Source organism: Protomyctophum bolini (genome assembly GCF_963924005.1).
Source record: "Protomyctophum bolini genome assembly, chromosome: 4".
Classification (NCBI taxonomy): domain Eukaryota; kingdom Metazoa; phylum Chordata; class Actinopteri; order Myctophiformes; family Myctophidae; genus Protomyctophum; species Protomyctophum bolini.
Genome location: NC_137865.1, coordinates 7,032,114 through 7,046,971, shown reverse-complemented (window position 1 = coordinate 7,046,971; position 14,858 = coordinate 7,032,114). Strand labels below are relative to the sequence as shown.

At 42.9% G+C, this 14,858-nt stretch overlaps 1 protein-coding gene across 1 annotated transcript in view; it reads left to right on the top strand.

The window, feature by feature from the left end:
• pot1 (protection of telomeres 1 homolog) overlaps positions 1-13,469 on the top strand; it is a 70,461-nt gene extending 56,992 nt beyond the window's left edge. Inside the window, exons 16-19 of the mRNA XM_080762536.1 lie at positions 302-387; positions 3,446-3,540; positions 7,078-7,189; positions 12,201-13,469. Coding sequence (XP_080618662.1) covers positions 302-387; positions 3,446-3,540; positions 7,078-7,189; positions 12,201-12,352 — 445 coding nt within the window. The 3' untranslated portion in view covers positions 12,353-13,469. The remainder of the gene's footprint in view (positions 1-301; positions 388-3,445; positions 3,541-7,077; positions 7,190-12,200) is intronic.
• Positions 13,470-14,858: the final 1,389 nt, after the last annotated feature.

The window sequence follows — 14,858 nt, the reverse complement described above, 5'->3', positions numbered from 1 at the left end:
AAACACCTAGAATTCTTCACGTTATACTAAACGTATTATTCAATTACTAAAATATAAAGCAATCAATTATCAATCAGTAGTCTCATCTCTAGCTGTGTGCGTGGTATGCATGAGTTATACTCTCCTCTGCTGATTTGAGAATATGATTTAATAATCTTATAGATTATTAAATCATGCTTGAATAAATTTGAAATTACCTTGAAGCGCTTTTTAACTTTTAAGCACAATTATTCATACATTGTGGGTGTAATGGGCAGTACTCCAGTCCTCACTGTAAGTGATTTCTATGTGTGCATTTCAGATGCAAGCAGTGTTCTGAAGTGAAGATGACTGATCCAGATCCCTTTGAAGATGTGGAAGTTATTAATGAGAAGTCTGTTGCTGCAGGTGCTGTATATACGCTTCGTTGGATATCATTGCTGAACATTGTTGTTGAGGAAATGTCTTTTTTTATCCTGAAAAACCTCATGTTTCTATATATCCGTGGTGCTCAATATTTCATGTCAAGGACCCCAAAAATGATATGTAATAATATGCCTCCGGCCACCCATCTGAAAATATGTTGTTCCAGGGACTGCCCCAGAGGCAAAGGTTTGAGTTAAAAAAGGTTTCACGATTTTTCAAAAAATAGCAGACCCACAAGCTCGTAGCGCGCCACTCGGTGGTGCGCTATGAGCTTGTAGATCTGCTATTTTTCAATAGCTAAAGCATAACATAATGCTAACACCAAAAGGGGTTCCAGCCCAAAATGGGTTAAGTGCATAATTGTGCATAATAATGGTTTGCACAAATTAAACTCTCTATTCGTAAAGATAAAGAAAAACCGTAACATTTCACGTGAAATGGAAATGACGTACAATATAAAATGAATTCTGATAACGGCAACATGGGGTTGGTTGGAAGGGTTATCCCCCCCCCCCGTAGTGTCTCCCCCACATATACACCAGATCTCTTTGCCGAAAATAGCAATCCTGTGGTCATGCATGGGTCTTTTCATGTCAATGACTCCCACATTAATGTGGGAGTCACCCACCTGAAACTGTTTTGGCGCCAGGGGCCCCCATACGATTGTGTGGATGGATATTAACTCATTTTGCTGCAAAATTATACCAGAACCCCACTTGAAGAACCACTGCTTGTAAGCGTGGCAATGTTGGATCTGTCCGTCCCTTTTCCTTCCATTTTGATCAGTGCGTCTGTCTGCGAGTGTCTGTGTGCAACTGTGCATGCTTGCATGTGCATGCACGTGTGTCGCCGTGACCTCAGTTGTCTTGGCATTTTGCTGTTTACACTGCAGTTAACCTGCCTCCTCCATAAGCAGTCGACGTGCATTCTCTCACAGACACACACACACACACACTCGGACACGCACACGCGCAACATGTCGCGCGTGTGCGTGGTCACTCTCTGATGATTTATGTGCTGCTCATCTCCTCTCCGTCTGATCCTGTTACTTTGATCCTGCTTAGGCCACTTCCATGCCGTTTTGAAACGCTCTCCTGCTTCTTACCCTGTCGGCTTCGCTTTGGCATTTACTCTGTTCTGTTCTGCTGCAGCGTCTCAGCCCAGCGCTCTCCTCTCCTCTCCTCTCCTCTCTCCTCTCCTCACCCGTCGGCTGCTTGTTGTGGCTAAAGAAACCCTCCGGGCTGCTCCGCTCTGTGAGCCCCACGCTGGCTTTGGCGTTAACGCCTGATCCTCCCGCTCTGGCCTTGCTGGGTCTTTAAGGCCGAGCAGCTCAGCTGTACAGAAGACTATAGAGCCAGACCTCTATCTATACAGCACCTTCCAAAGAATTAGAATATCATGGGAGGAGCCTTAAAGTGCTTAAAGTGAGACCAAAATCAGTTGATCCTCAGCAGAAGGAATCATCCTCTAAAACATTCTGGTAGACTGTTTGCGATGACCTTGGATTTAAGAAAGCAGAGTCAGTCATGATTTGCGGTGCAGGTGTTGGTAAACTCTGCTTTCGAGTAAATGGTGATTTCTACACAGTATTCAAATTATTTTAAATTCTGTTTGGAGATAGATGAGATGAGATATACTTTATTAATCCCAGAGGGGAAATTGAAGCGTTAACAACAGCATAATGTGACACATAAAAAGCTAAAACTATACTGGACAGACAGAAGAACACAACACAGACACAAATGGACATAATCACACAAGACCAGGACAACCAAGGACCATAATGCCATGTGGGGGGGGAGGCAGTTTTTATGCATTCACATTGTATAGTCTGATAGCAGTTGGCATGAAAGAGAGTCTGTATCGTTCCGTGTGCATCCTTGGGGGCTGTGGGGTGAGCCTACGGCTTGGCGGGTTTCGTGAGCTGGAAGCCAAAATTGTGTAAAGATAAACAAATAAATACTTGAAATCATTTACGTTGTGTGTGTGTGCACTGAATCTATAATCTATGTACGTTAAACTTTTTGAGTGGAATTATGGAAATAAACCAACTTTTCCATGATTTTGTAATTTTTTGGAAAGGTGTTGTATAGAACTGGTCCAGTGAATCAGACATGTGTGGGTGACACTAATACTTCGGAAGGAGCATGTGTTGGCCTCCATGAAGCTTGTGTGTGCCGATTTTTATAGTTATTGGAGAATATGTTCAACGTGTTCGAAGCAAGTTGTGTGCTTGTAGTTCTGTGTTTTTTTTTTTTTTTTTATGTTCTATTTTGGTATACACATTTTTAAAACCTATTATTAATAGGTAATCGATGGCCTCGGACTCTGAAAAATGGACATCGACATTGTGTGTCAAAACGCTTTGCCTTTCACAAAATCACAGAGAGGAACTCTGATTTTTTTTCCTGTTTCAGCACTTGGTTGGTTGTAAAATATTCATCTCCTCTGGTCTACCCTCATCTCTGCTCTCCTCCCATCTCCTCTCCTGTCCTCCCAACTCGTCTTCTCTCATCTCCTCCCCTCTCCTCTCCTTTGCTCTCCTCTCCTCCCTCCCATCTCCTCTCCTCTCCTCCCATCTCATCTTCTCTCATCTCCTCTCCTCCCTCCCATCTCCTCTCATCTCCTCCCCTCTCCTCTCCTTTGCTTTCCTCTACTCTCCCCTCCCCTACGTATATCCTATCCTCGGTTAACCCATTTTGGGGCGGGAACCCCTTTTGGGCTTGTAGGTCTGCTATTTTATTTATTTTATCGTGAAAATGTGGCGCAAATCTTTGAATATAATATTCTTTCACAGCGAACATTTTAACTCAAAGCTTTGCTTCATGGGGGGGGGGGGGGGGGGGGTCACTGGAACAACATATTTTCAGGTGGGGGTCGAAGGCCAATTACACATATAATTCTGGCGGTCCTTGACATGGAGTCCTTTGAGTACCACTGACACATAGAAACATGGGAATCTTGTGTCGGGTCTAAATGGTGTTAAATCACCGGAGTTTAAAGGTTTTAATGGTTCTGTTCCTCCTTGTTCTCCGTGCAGCGATCGGGGTGCAGCTGCTGCGGTACGTCCTGGTCATGAAGCTGGTGCTGCAGGATGACACGGACACACTGGAGGCCCTGCTCTTCAGAGACGCTGTAAGTTACACATGCATTATGAAAAATAGCAGATCTACAAGCTCATAGCGCGCCACCGAGTGGCGCGCTACGAGCTTGTAGGTCTGCTATTTTTGAAACATAGCTTTTTCAGAAAACTGTCGGGATGTAGAAGACATTTTTTTAGAATCTGATCTCAGGTCAAAATGGAACAGTAAATCCACTACAGAGGGCAGGTCAGAGTCAAAAGGTTGAGTCCGGCTCAAACAGTTTGCCCTCCTCCATAATGCCTACAGGGTTATACGGTGAAATTGGTGACCTGCCAAAATATGCGATCAATCTTGTGGAAAGCATGAACTTGCCAACTGCCAGCGATTTTGTCTTCTTCCCCTTATACCTTTCAAGTAGTAGTCACAGAATCTGTATCTCCAGTGCCATCGGTCGTTTAGTTTTTTTCTGTGCTTCTGCGGGGGGAAAAAAAAGAATCTGCGGTTACATTTATTTTACGGTTGAAAGTACGATCTTTCGTCACTCAACACACAGCGTTTGTTTACGTTTTACGGTTCACGTATCGGGTTCCGCGGGCCTTCAAAATAAAGGTCTTCACTGGAAAACACTGGCAGTGGCAGATGAATGAATGAATGAATACCTGGCAGTTAATGTGAACAAAAAAAGGCAGGTTTCTGGACTGTTCACAGACAAAATAGACATGGTGACATCTTATAATGAGCATTAGTGTGGCTTAAAAATGGGTGAAGTGCTCCTTTTAACCCATTCTGACCTGAGATCACATTCTAAAAATGTCTTCTACAACCTGACAGTTTTCTGAAAAAGCTATGTTTCTATGTCGATTTTTCAAAAATAGCAGACCTACAAGCTCGTAGATATGAGCTTGTAGATCTGCTATTTTTCAATAGCTTAAGTATAACATGATGCTAACACCAAAAGGGGTTCCCGCCGCCAAAATGGGTTAAGCCGTGCCGTGTGAATATGCCAGTGTTTGACTTGGGGAGTGGACGGTAATCCCACCCCTAATTGAGATTCAGTGCAAATATCAAGCCCTGAAGAAGGGGCCGACTAACACGTACTGATGACTGTTGACTCTTCATGCAGGCCAGAGACGGATAAATAGACCATTAGACCTCCGTGAGGTCCTTGCTCTTGTGTGCCAGCGTGTTAACCCATTCTGACCTGAGATCAGATTCATACGAGGTTTCCACTGGACACACACTGGTCTGATTAACCCATTCTGACCTGAGATCAGATTCTAAAAATGTCAGTCGTTTTTTCAAAAATAGCTGACCTACAAGCTCGGAGCGCACCACTCGGTGGCGCGCTACGAGCTTGTAGATCTGCTATTTTTCGAATAGCTAAAGCATAACATGATGCGAACGCCAAAATGGGTTCCCGTTCAGAATGGGTTAAGCCTGACATGTGTTGCCATGTCTGCTTATTAAGCGACTTTGGGCCTGTTTTTATGTAAAGTTGCTTGTAAATGTTGGTGGTTGTGTTTGTTATGGGAGGATTGTTTCTCAAGTTGTAGTGCTTATTTGGGTAGTAGTGCTTATTACACTTAGTGGAGGATTTAAAGACGGAAATTAAGCTGTTAACTTCAAGTCATGATGCAAAGGTCCTTCATGGGAAAATACTGAAATGCCCCGCCTTCCGTTCCCCCCCCCAAAACCAGGAGACATAATGTTCCATTCTTACCGTGCGCTGGTCACGCTAAAGTCTCTCTAGAAGCGTTAATATTCCAAACGAGAGGCATGCTGAAGTCAGAAATGAATACAGAACATGAATTGCCTTATGTGGTCGAAATCTAATGCCGTAATTGACATCAATGTATTTTTACTCGCTGTTAAATAGTAATATTCATCTTCGCTGCGATCCATAGTTGGAGCCCATTCAAGATCTCTCGCGGTGAAAGGAGTTTTACGACCACATGCCGGTGCCTTCCACATGTGTTTCTATACAGAGGGAGTTGCAAGGTTGAGGTACTTAACTCCACCCACAATGACCACCTTAGAACGTTTTAGCTGTCAACAGTGCAATATAGAAACACTGACATGTTTAAACAAACAATGCAATTTGTAAGGTGCCCCAATAAACCCTTTTGAAAGTACTAAGTATTAAATACTAAGTATAAGTATTCAAGTATTAAATACTAATTTAAGTGTTCAATTTCACTTATACACTACCTGGTTGTAAATAGCTGCAGTAGGCCACACCATTTTATGCAGGTCTACTATTTCTATTTAGTGTACATTTAGTGGATGTGGCTTACATCCGGTCTAAAGCCCACCCAATGTATGCGCTGATTTCCATACACAATCCGTATCCTCCCCTCACCGGATGTTGAATTAACAGTACTAACGGCCATATATTTGACGATCTTTTACACAAAACGACATTTCCTTTTCACTTGATACCGTTTCGTAGAGACGGCCTACACAAACGATCTATATACAAAATGAAAGCCCGAATTTCGTAGTTTATATAGTATTTTGAATTTTTTTAAATGAGCAAAAAATGAGCGAGTTATGATTTAAAGAAAAGACGAGTTATTTTGGCTCTTTGCGGCTGGAGGAAAAGAACAAGAATAAGCAGCAACACTCTTCCATGGATGAAGCAATATAGCACTAACGGGCAACGTTTCACATGTATTATTAGTTTTATACATTTTAGGAGTGAAAACATGTGTTTAGATGCTTATGACAACATCTCAGCAGTTAAGACAATGTCCCTCTGTTAACACACGACACACAGACAGCTAGCTAACTAGGCTAGCTAGCTTTTAGCCTGTTGTTGTGTGATGGTGGAAGTCTATTCTCCAGGCTGGGAAGCGTATTTGAGCGTGTAGCTACGTGGTTTTGTTTATTTTCCTGTAAAGTATAACCCAAAAGCTCCTCCATACTATAGCCATGTAGAATAATTCTGTGTTTATAAACACACAAGCACGCTAATGGGCAGTGACCAGAGCGTGAAACCTCAGAACAAAGAGATCTCAGGACCAATCGAAAACAACATGCAAATCTCAGAACTGCGCTTCTCCGGCCCCAAAACATTGTTAAAAAACAAGCCTACTTTGACATATAAATGTATACGTTTAATTTGCCCAAATGAACAATCTGTTGGAATAAAAACCTTCTTCAACATTCAAACTGTCTTAATATGAAAAAAAAAGAAAATCACATAAAAAAAAAAACGGTTTTATTTTGACCATTTAGACCATTTCATTCTGGCGAGTTGAGGCACTTTCAGCTGGCACCTGTCACATATAGGTTTGGCAGGATTATCCATTGGAAAAAAGGACATATTCTACGTCATTGGCAGGCAATTTAATATATTTGATATGTATTTTGTTCACAAATCTAAAAATTGTTTCTGGTCAATACAAGATGTGTGTTGTCAAGATTTCATTTTGAAAATAGCTGATCTAAGAGATTACAACGCGAACGTCCATTTTCAAATACTGTAAGTATCCGACGCTCAGTCATGTGGCCTATACCGTCGCTTCTTGTGGGCTTGTTTTCATGGACCTGGTTTGGCTTGTTTCTCCTGGTGTCGCCAACCATGCAGGAGCTGTTCTTCAGCGTGTCGGCGGAGGAGGTGGCCTTCAGCCAGGAGCAGCAGAACATCGTCCAGAAGACCATGGATGCACTCTGCCCGCCCGGAGAGGACACGGGCACGGGTAAGTCCACAAAACATTCTAGACTTAAGATATTCCTTCGAAAAGAAAGGTTAGAATCCACTGCAGTGCATCCAGGCCTTGTCGAGCGTCTTCTTCACACCTTCTGGAATGAAACTCTTGAAGAAAAATACAGGGGATTCTATAGGCATACAAATATCAATGTTCTGTTTATTTGGTGTCTGGGAGATTTACCAGATGACATTACAGGAAGTGACAGGTACCTCATGAAAATATTCATGGCCGCAGGGAATAGGCCCATTACTCGTAGATGGCTACAGACGGAATCTCCGTCTGCAGGAGATTGGCTTCAAATAGCCTGAGATATTTGACACGGAGAGGATGACTGCTAACATGAGGATGGAGAGTGGGGATATTTTTGTTTGCTTGTTGATGAGAAGGTTGCAAAATCCAGGGGTTGAGGTTAACGCGCAAACAGGCTTTCCTTTCGGAACTATACGTTTCGGAGTGTCAGCATTATCTTCATCTTCAGACACACAGCACGTGTTCAGAGTCCTGGGACCGCCCTTCCGAAGCTCGGAATGAGAAGGACATCAATTTGTAGTATGCATTACGCTAGTATAAACCTGAAGTGGTTAAAGCAGCATACTATACCTACAGCAGTAGCAGCTGTGCAGCATAATGTCATGATTGGTTGCCATGTTTCCCAAGTACACAGATATGGTGGCTACAGGCTTTAGTTCCGACATACTATTGACCCGAAACCTCAATCCCTAACCCAACCATAACCGCAAGCACGGGAGCAGCGCACTTTGATGTGTCGGATCTGCGTGTGCACCAAGATATGGTGAGGTGAAGTGAACCTTTGTTGTGCAGTCTAACACACAGACAGAGGCCAGGGAGGAGAGACAGTACAGTACAGTACAGTACAGTACAGTACAGTACAGTACAGTACAGTACAGTACAGTACAGTACAGTACAGTAACGGTACACTCACTCACTTCAGACTGGTCTGAATGTTTTAATAGTGCAACATCACCCCAAGGGATCTCTGTGCACTTTGCAACAATACACAGCAAAAAACACGATAGCAAAGGAAACACAGTAAAGCATAATGAAATGTGCCAACAACACACAGGTACCATAGGATAGGACACGGCTATAAATCATCAACAGGTACTGTAGGTGTAAAAATACATTCAGAAAATGCAACATAGGGTTTTAAAACCACAGAGCAGAGCAGGGAGAACATGGTGGTTTCATTGAAACTATAGGGGGAACCATAATGCAGAGAAAAAAGATGGGTTTTAAGTCTAGATTAAAAAACACACCCGTGTGAACTGAGTGGTGCAACCCCCCCCCCCCCCCCCCCCCCTCTCTCTCTCTCTCTCTCTCTCTCTCTCATTAGCAGGCAACAGTGCAGCACTCTCTCTCTCTCTGTTTCTGGCACAACAGCGCCCCTACTGGCACTAATAGTCATACTCGTGCTCATTGGTGAACACACAGACACATAGGTGAACATGGACATTGCTGTTCCTTGGAGTGGTTGCATCACTCGAAAATGTCTAGCGAGTTGGCATCTCTAGCTGCTTGTTATTTTATTGTGCTATGTGGCTGTGAGTTTTCCAGCATCTTGGGAGCGTAGAGGTCGTCGGGGGGGATTTATGCTTTTATTCAGCTGGACATGTACTGTATGGTGGAGCAAGAGCTTTAAAGGTCAGAACTCAGAAGGAGCACCTTGAAGCAGTGTTGTTTTTGGCAGAACATTTTGATTTTAGTTTTAGTCATGGTCTCTTGAATGGTTTTTGGACTAGTCCAAGGCCATTTGTGACCAGATTTGACTGAGAGCCTGTTAATATCACAGGCAGACTCTTCACATACTAGAGCATGTCTGAAATAAGTGTCGGAGCTGAAATCGACAATATAGCAAATATGAAATAAATGCTTAAACACGTAGCTAGGTGTAATGTTAGAGACCACAGAAGTGAACCTTTTCAAGACTGTTTTCTCAACCCACTGTTTTCTGCAAGACATTACTCTATAAGTCACATCTCCAAAACCGGTGGGTCAAACTGAACAACCAATATGTCAATTTGAAGCTATGATGATTCCCTGCTTTCATATGACATGAAAAAAAAAACGAATCCAATGGCAGTCCAATCCAATGGCAGTCCCCCCAATGCGCAGGTTGCGCAGATGGAAAAAGGCTTTTACTGTGGGGTACAAAGGACAGGGATGAGTCAAAAATGATTCCTACATTTCTGACTGTTGGTCTGTGGGTTATTGGGCAGCCATCAAGGTTATCCAGTTGTTGTATTGTAATCCAGTTGTATTATCTAGATAACTCTGTGTGGACGTTTTAAAGAGGCAATTAAAACTTTATCGATTCGCGAGCGGACAAAGTGTTCCGTACTGCAGCCCGGAATGGGATATTGATACAGCAACAGGAGACTGAAAGGATAGAACGGGCCGATTATTTGGTAATTATTTCACGTCAGTACAGTATCAGCAGATGTGTGCCAACTGTTTTCAACCTGGCATGCCTATTTGGGCACGTCATTATAGGATAACATTTTCAGAAGTTAAAAAGAAATGATGGCATAAGTGATTCAATTAAAAGTTATAAGTAAGCAGGTGGGAGAGGCTTATTGTATCGGCTGAGAACGCGGGAGTTTATCCCCGCTACAATGCCCCAGACCCGTGGTTCCCAAACTGTGGTGCGTGCACCCCTTGTGGTGCGCGAACACCTTCTAGTGCCCCATATGAAAAGGGTAATGGTGGTTTTATGCTGTAGCACAAATGGCAAAATCCGGTAAACCACTGTTGTAAGGAGACGTATAGAGCAGCTGCGGGAGTATACAACAGCTGCATGTCTCTCTTATTTGCCATAAAACATATTAAAACATTTATAATTGTTGGCCAAATACTTCGAGACTTGGCGCTGCGGGGTGCGTCAGCTAAAGGTCAGGAGGTAACAGGGGGTGCATGGCCAAATAACGTTTGGGTACCGCTGCCCTAGACCTCTGGGAGACGGAATGCTGAGGTTTGAGTACCACATCTAACGGCTGACATCAGCTCCCAGTGCTTATCGTACGACTTGGCACACCCAAAGCCTCACTATACTCAATCATACGCTGAGTTGGCAGTGCCTGGGATCGAACCCATGACCTTATGGTCCGAAGCTGAGAGCTCTACCAGCCGGACACAAGTAAAAGCTTAGTTACATGTTCTCAAATAGAAACTTTAATCAACGTTTCAATCACGTTCTCTGACAAAATATGGGCAAGCCCGTCAAAATCGGGGATTGGCATTCTCATCACAAAATCTGTCATGGTTCAGGCTCTAATTGGCTTAAAGACTGACATCACCGTCTGACATTCTGGCATGAGTTTATTATGATTGAGCTATTGTCTTGGAGAATCTCATTTCAGCCTCTCGACATCCCCTATGGTGGTGTTGAATTGCTATTGATGGCAGGGCTGTAATAGAAAGACGCTCCTTTCTTCATCACAGGCCAGAAGAGAAGTGCAGCGGTCCCAAGGACAGAATGTGTAACCTCACGTAAATCTGTGCCGTCGCTAATGAAGCATATTGACAAACAGCAGCAAGTTCTCTCTCTCTCCCATTAGCGGGCAAGGAGTCACGATTAGCTTCCAGCCGTTCGTGGAACGTGAATTCATTGCAGGGGAAAGAAACCGAGCAACCTGATGGAGGATCACAAGTTAAGGCCCTGTGCTGTGTAGAGACAATTTTCGTCTTAGTTGACCGACATGACTATAGAGATGGTGCATAGCGACAGACGGACACACGGACAGGGTGCAAAACATACTGTACTCCCCCCTGGCCTTCGGCCTGGTGGAGAGACAGCTTCGGTTCTTGGCTTCCGGGAGGTGTCGTTCCAGACTATATATAGCATTCAGGAGATTGTGTAATAGTCGTCTGGGTCTATGCAAGACTATATTATAATATAGGCTGCCAATTAGAATAACTAGTTTAACCATCTCAGAGTTTATGGACCCATAAGAGTCCATTTGGACCCCTGGTGGTCCACTGGTCCACCCCTCGTAGAGAAACGGTGCAAGTCCGTGAGTTCCTGCACGTTTGTAAACAAAGTGACGGAGACGTGGGGGAAAAGCCAGCGGATTATTTCTAACCTACAGTAACACAACCTATATATACATATTTTAGTGTGATGGTTACGTTTAAAACGAGTAATACACTGTTTGGATGTCATCTTTAATGAGATTAAAAACCAGCTGTGGAGGAGAACAAAGAAGCAATGGGAATCAAACCGGTGAGCTTCATTTTTATTGGCTTTTATAGACACGTCATCACGCAGCACGTTTTCGTTTTCAGGAAGTAATTAAACAAATATTCTTATGGACTTTTGGTATAAAAACACACACAAATGAGAATTTGCCAATTTTCTTTGGCAGCCATTGTTAGGTATGCCCCTATGATGACCACAGATATGGTCTAAAAGTGTGAAAAACTTATTTTTCATTTTCACTTTAAGCACGTTGTCATACTTTAGCTATTGAAAGCTCATAGCGCGGCACTCGGTAGCTTGTAGGTATGCTATTATTTTTTTTATCTTGAAAAATGAAAATGTGGTGCAAATCTTTTAATATAATATTCTTTCAGAGTGAACGTTTTTAACAAAAAAAAATCTTTGCTTCTGAGAGGTTCCGCCTGGAATTACAGATGGGGGGTCGGTGGCCAATTGACATGAAATATTGAGCACCACTGACTGAGGTTTTTCAGAAAATGGATTGCCTTCAAAAGGATTTTTAACGCATTCTCAGAATGGTCTAAAGGGGTTAAGCTTGTCGATAATTTCACTAGTTCTGCTGCTGGCGGGAGGGGGGGGGGGGGACTCAAATGACTCTTTCAGGTCTCCATCTAAAACATGTGTGAACCACTGGTCTAGTATGCGGTAGTTGCGGTACTATACATCACCTGTTCATTTCTAACCCTACACCGATGCAGGTGGAGTTGAAACATTATTTTAATTGTCCTCCATGTGTCTCTCTCTCTCTCTGTCTTTCGGTAGCAAAGCGTCCGTGGCTCAGCCTGTGTCTCTCTGCGTACACAGCAGGAGACGGACAGACCTGCTACCAGATCTGCAACACACGCTGCACCACCACTCAGCCAGCGGGGCCGGACCTAGGGAGAGAAACAGACAACCCCACTAAGGCTGCATGATTCACACACACACACACACACACACACACAGACACACACACCCACACGCACGCACACGCACGCACGCGCGCGCAGTTAATATAGCATTACAAAGTTATAGTAATATCTAGGTTTAATTCCAGATAAATATTTGCGTTGTGTTCCAAGTTATTGCCTTCTTTCCACAGCCTGTTTTTTTAAAAAAAGAAAGAAAAAAACACAAAAGAGAGAAAATGTGATTATTTTACAACTGGGAAAATGTAGAATTATACAATTATTATACACAACAATATATTGACGTTTTATTTTTTCTTCTTTTTTTTAACACTAATCTTGGTCCCTTTTTAATTAAACGACATGAAAAGGTTTTAGAGCCACCGGGTTCGAAAATAACATAAGGGAGCAAAGCCCACATAAGTAATTACACTTTAGATACAAAAATATTCACAAACAAACGACTATACAGAAAACTAGACCAGAAGTTGTTTATAATAAGCAGACTTGGCAACAATGCGTTCAACCACTGTCCCAACCCACCTAAAAACATGGACAGTGCGGATCTCGACTACACACACACACACACACACACACGCTCCAAGTCCTTACAGTCCTTTTTGTCCTTTGTTTGTGTTAATTACCCCTCTGTCATTTATTTTCGTTGTTACTTCAGGTTGTTGAATGTGCAACCGTCGCTGTCGAGTGGAAACCTTGTATGACAACTTAACCGCTTTTCAATTTCACTTGAAAATAATGTTCAAAGATGGCAGATGCATACTGTACGTATATCAGCTATTTTTGCTACCGTTGTGTGACATTGACTGTAGTAGAAGTAGTAGAGGAGGCTGAACAAACAGTCACAAAAAGGACACACACCTCTATACCTTATAGGCTGGGGTGCTGGATCAAAATAAAGTCATAAAGAAGAAATAAAAGATCTGCACACCAATTTATGCTCCCAAAATATCTTTTACTGAATGGTAACGTTTCGGGCCGCAGCCCTTCCTCAGACCTTCCAATTGGTGTGCGGATTTTAGAGTAGAAGTAGGACGTTCATTTTCAAATAAGGACATGAAAAGTGGAATGTTGCAGATATGAGGTTTTATGTCTGACAGCAGCGAAATGCCAAGTAACGTGTGAATCTATGGGAAATCAGAATAGGGTTTGTTTAACCACTAAATGTAGTTTTGCTTGTTTATGTACAGTTTGGATATGTATAGATATTGCAATAACCTTTTTTCAAATAAATAAAACGAGCTGTAGTTAAATGCCTATAGTGATCAATCAATCATTGTACTATAAACACTTATTTAAACTTTTTATGTCAACGAGTGTTGCACAAAAGTATTGAAAATAGCAGATCCACAAAGCTAAAAGTGCTATATAAATAAATTCATTGTTATCACAAGCTCACAGTGACCCACGCTTGTAGAGCAGTTATCTTCACTACGTTAAAAAAAAAGTGATGCACTGATATTGGATATTGTTGTCCGCTACGGGATATTTGTTTATTTATTGTTTTGTATTATTAGTTCCCCTTTTGTGCCAGCTTGGTAGTCTGCAGATAACCAATACACCATCATATATATTGAAATTCTTTATTTAGGAATAACCGTTCTCGAGAGGGTCCTAACATTAACCGTTGATGCTTATCAACAACAGATAAATATTGGCTACTGCCATTGGTGAAAATCTACTTTATTTTATCAAAAATGATTGTAAAAATAACAACATAAGCAATGGGTTTTTGGTCCGACGGCAGCAATATTTGAAGCGGCGTCCTTTCAGTCAGATGAGTGCTATATCGATGCAGGAGGCCATTATCTGGTCTTCTCCCAAGTGCAAGTGTTATGAAGGCTGCAGCATTACATCCAAATTGCCAGAAACCCACCGAGGAACGTGCTTTCATTTATCAGGGACCACCGGATCCAGGGGGGGGGGGGGGGGGGCGTACATTAACGTTTCAGAGAATAGGGGGCGGCACGTTTTCCCCGTGGGGGATTGTGGTTCGACGTTGGAAAAAACTGATTTATTTTTCCGTCGGCCATTACTTAGAAGTTTTAGTCCCTTGTCTAGAGAAGTCAAAGCAATGGATTACAATTGTGACACACTAGTTTCATTGACCACTCAACCTCCAGTGCAGGGACTTTACAGAGAGTGCTAGGGAGGGGCAGGGGCTGGTATCTCAGTAAGGGGGCACTTTTGAACAAAAATAGCTGATCTACAAGCTCACAACGCGTCGCAGCGCACAGCGCGTTGAGAGCTTGTAGATCAGCTATGGTGCGTTCCAAGTTGAGGAGACATCGGGGGGGAAAGAAAGCTATTCTCCTGAATGCTGCCTTCCGGTATAATGGCATAGAAAGGAGTGGCATTCGCATTTCTTCCACCGTGTAGTAAAATGCTGCATTCGTGGTCTGGAGAGGGCAGTTTATTTTTTTACAGACGGCTAAAAGCGCAGGGGCCGCGGAGCCCCCTTTAATGTCTACTGTATGTGTGCACGTCCCCTGCTCCAGTGCATCCTACAGTACAT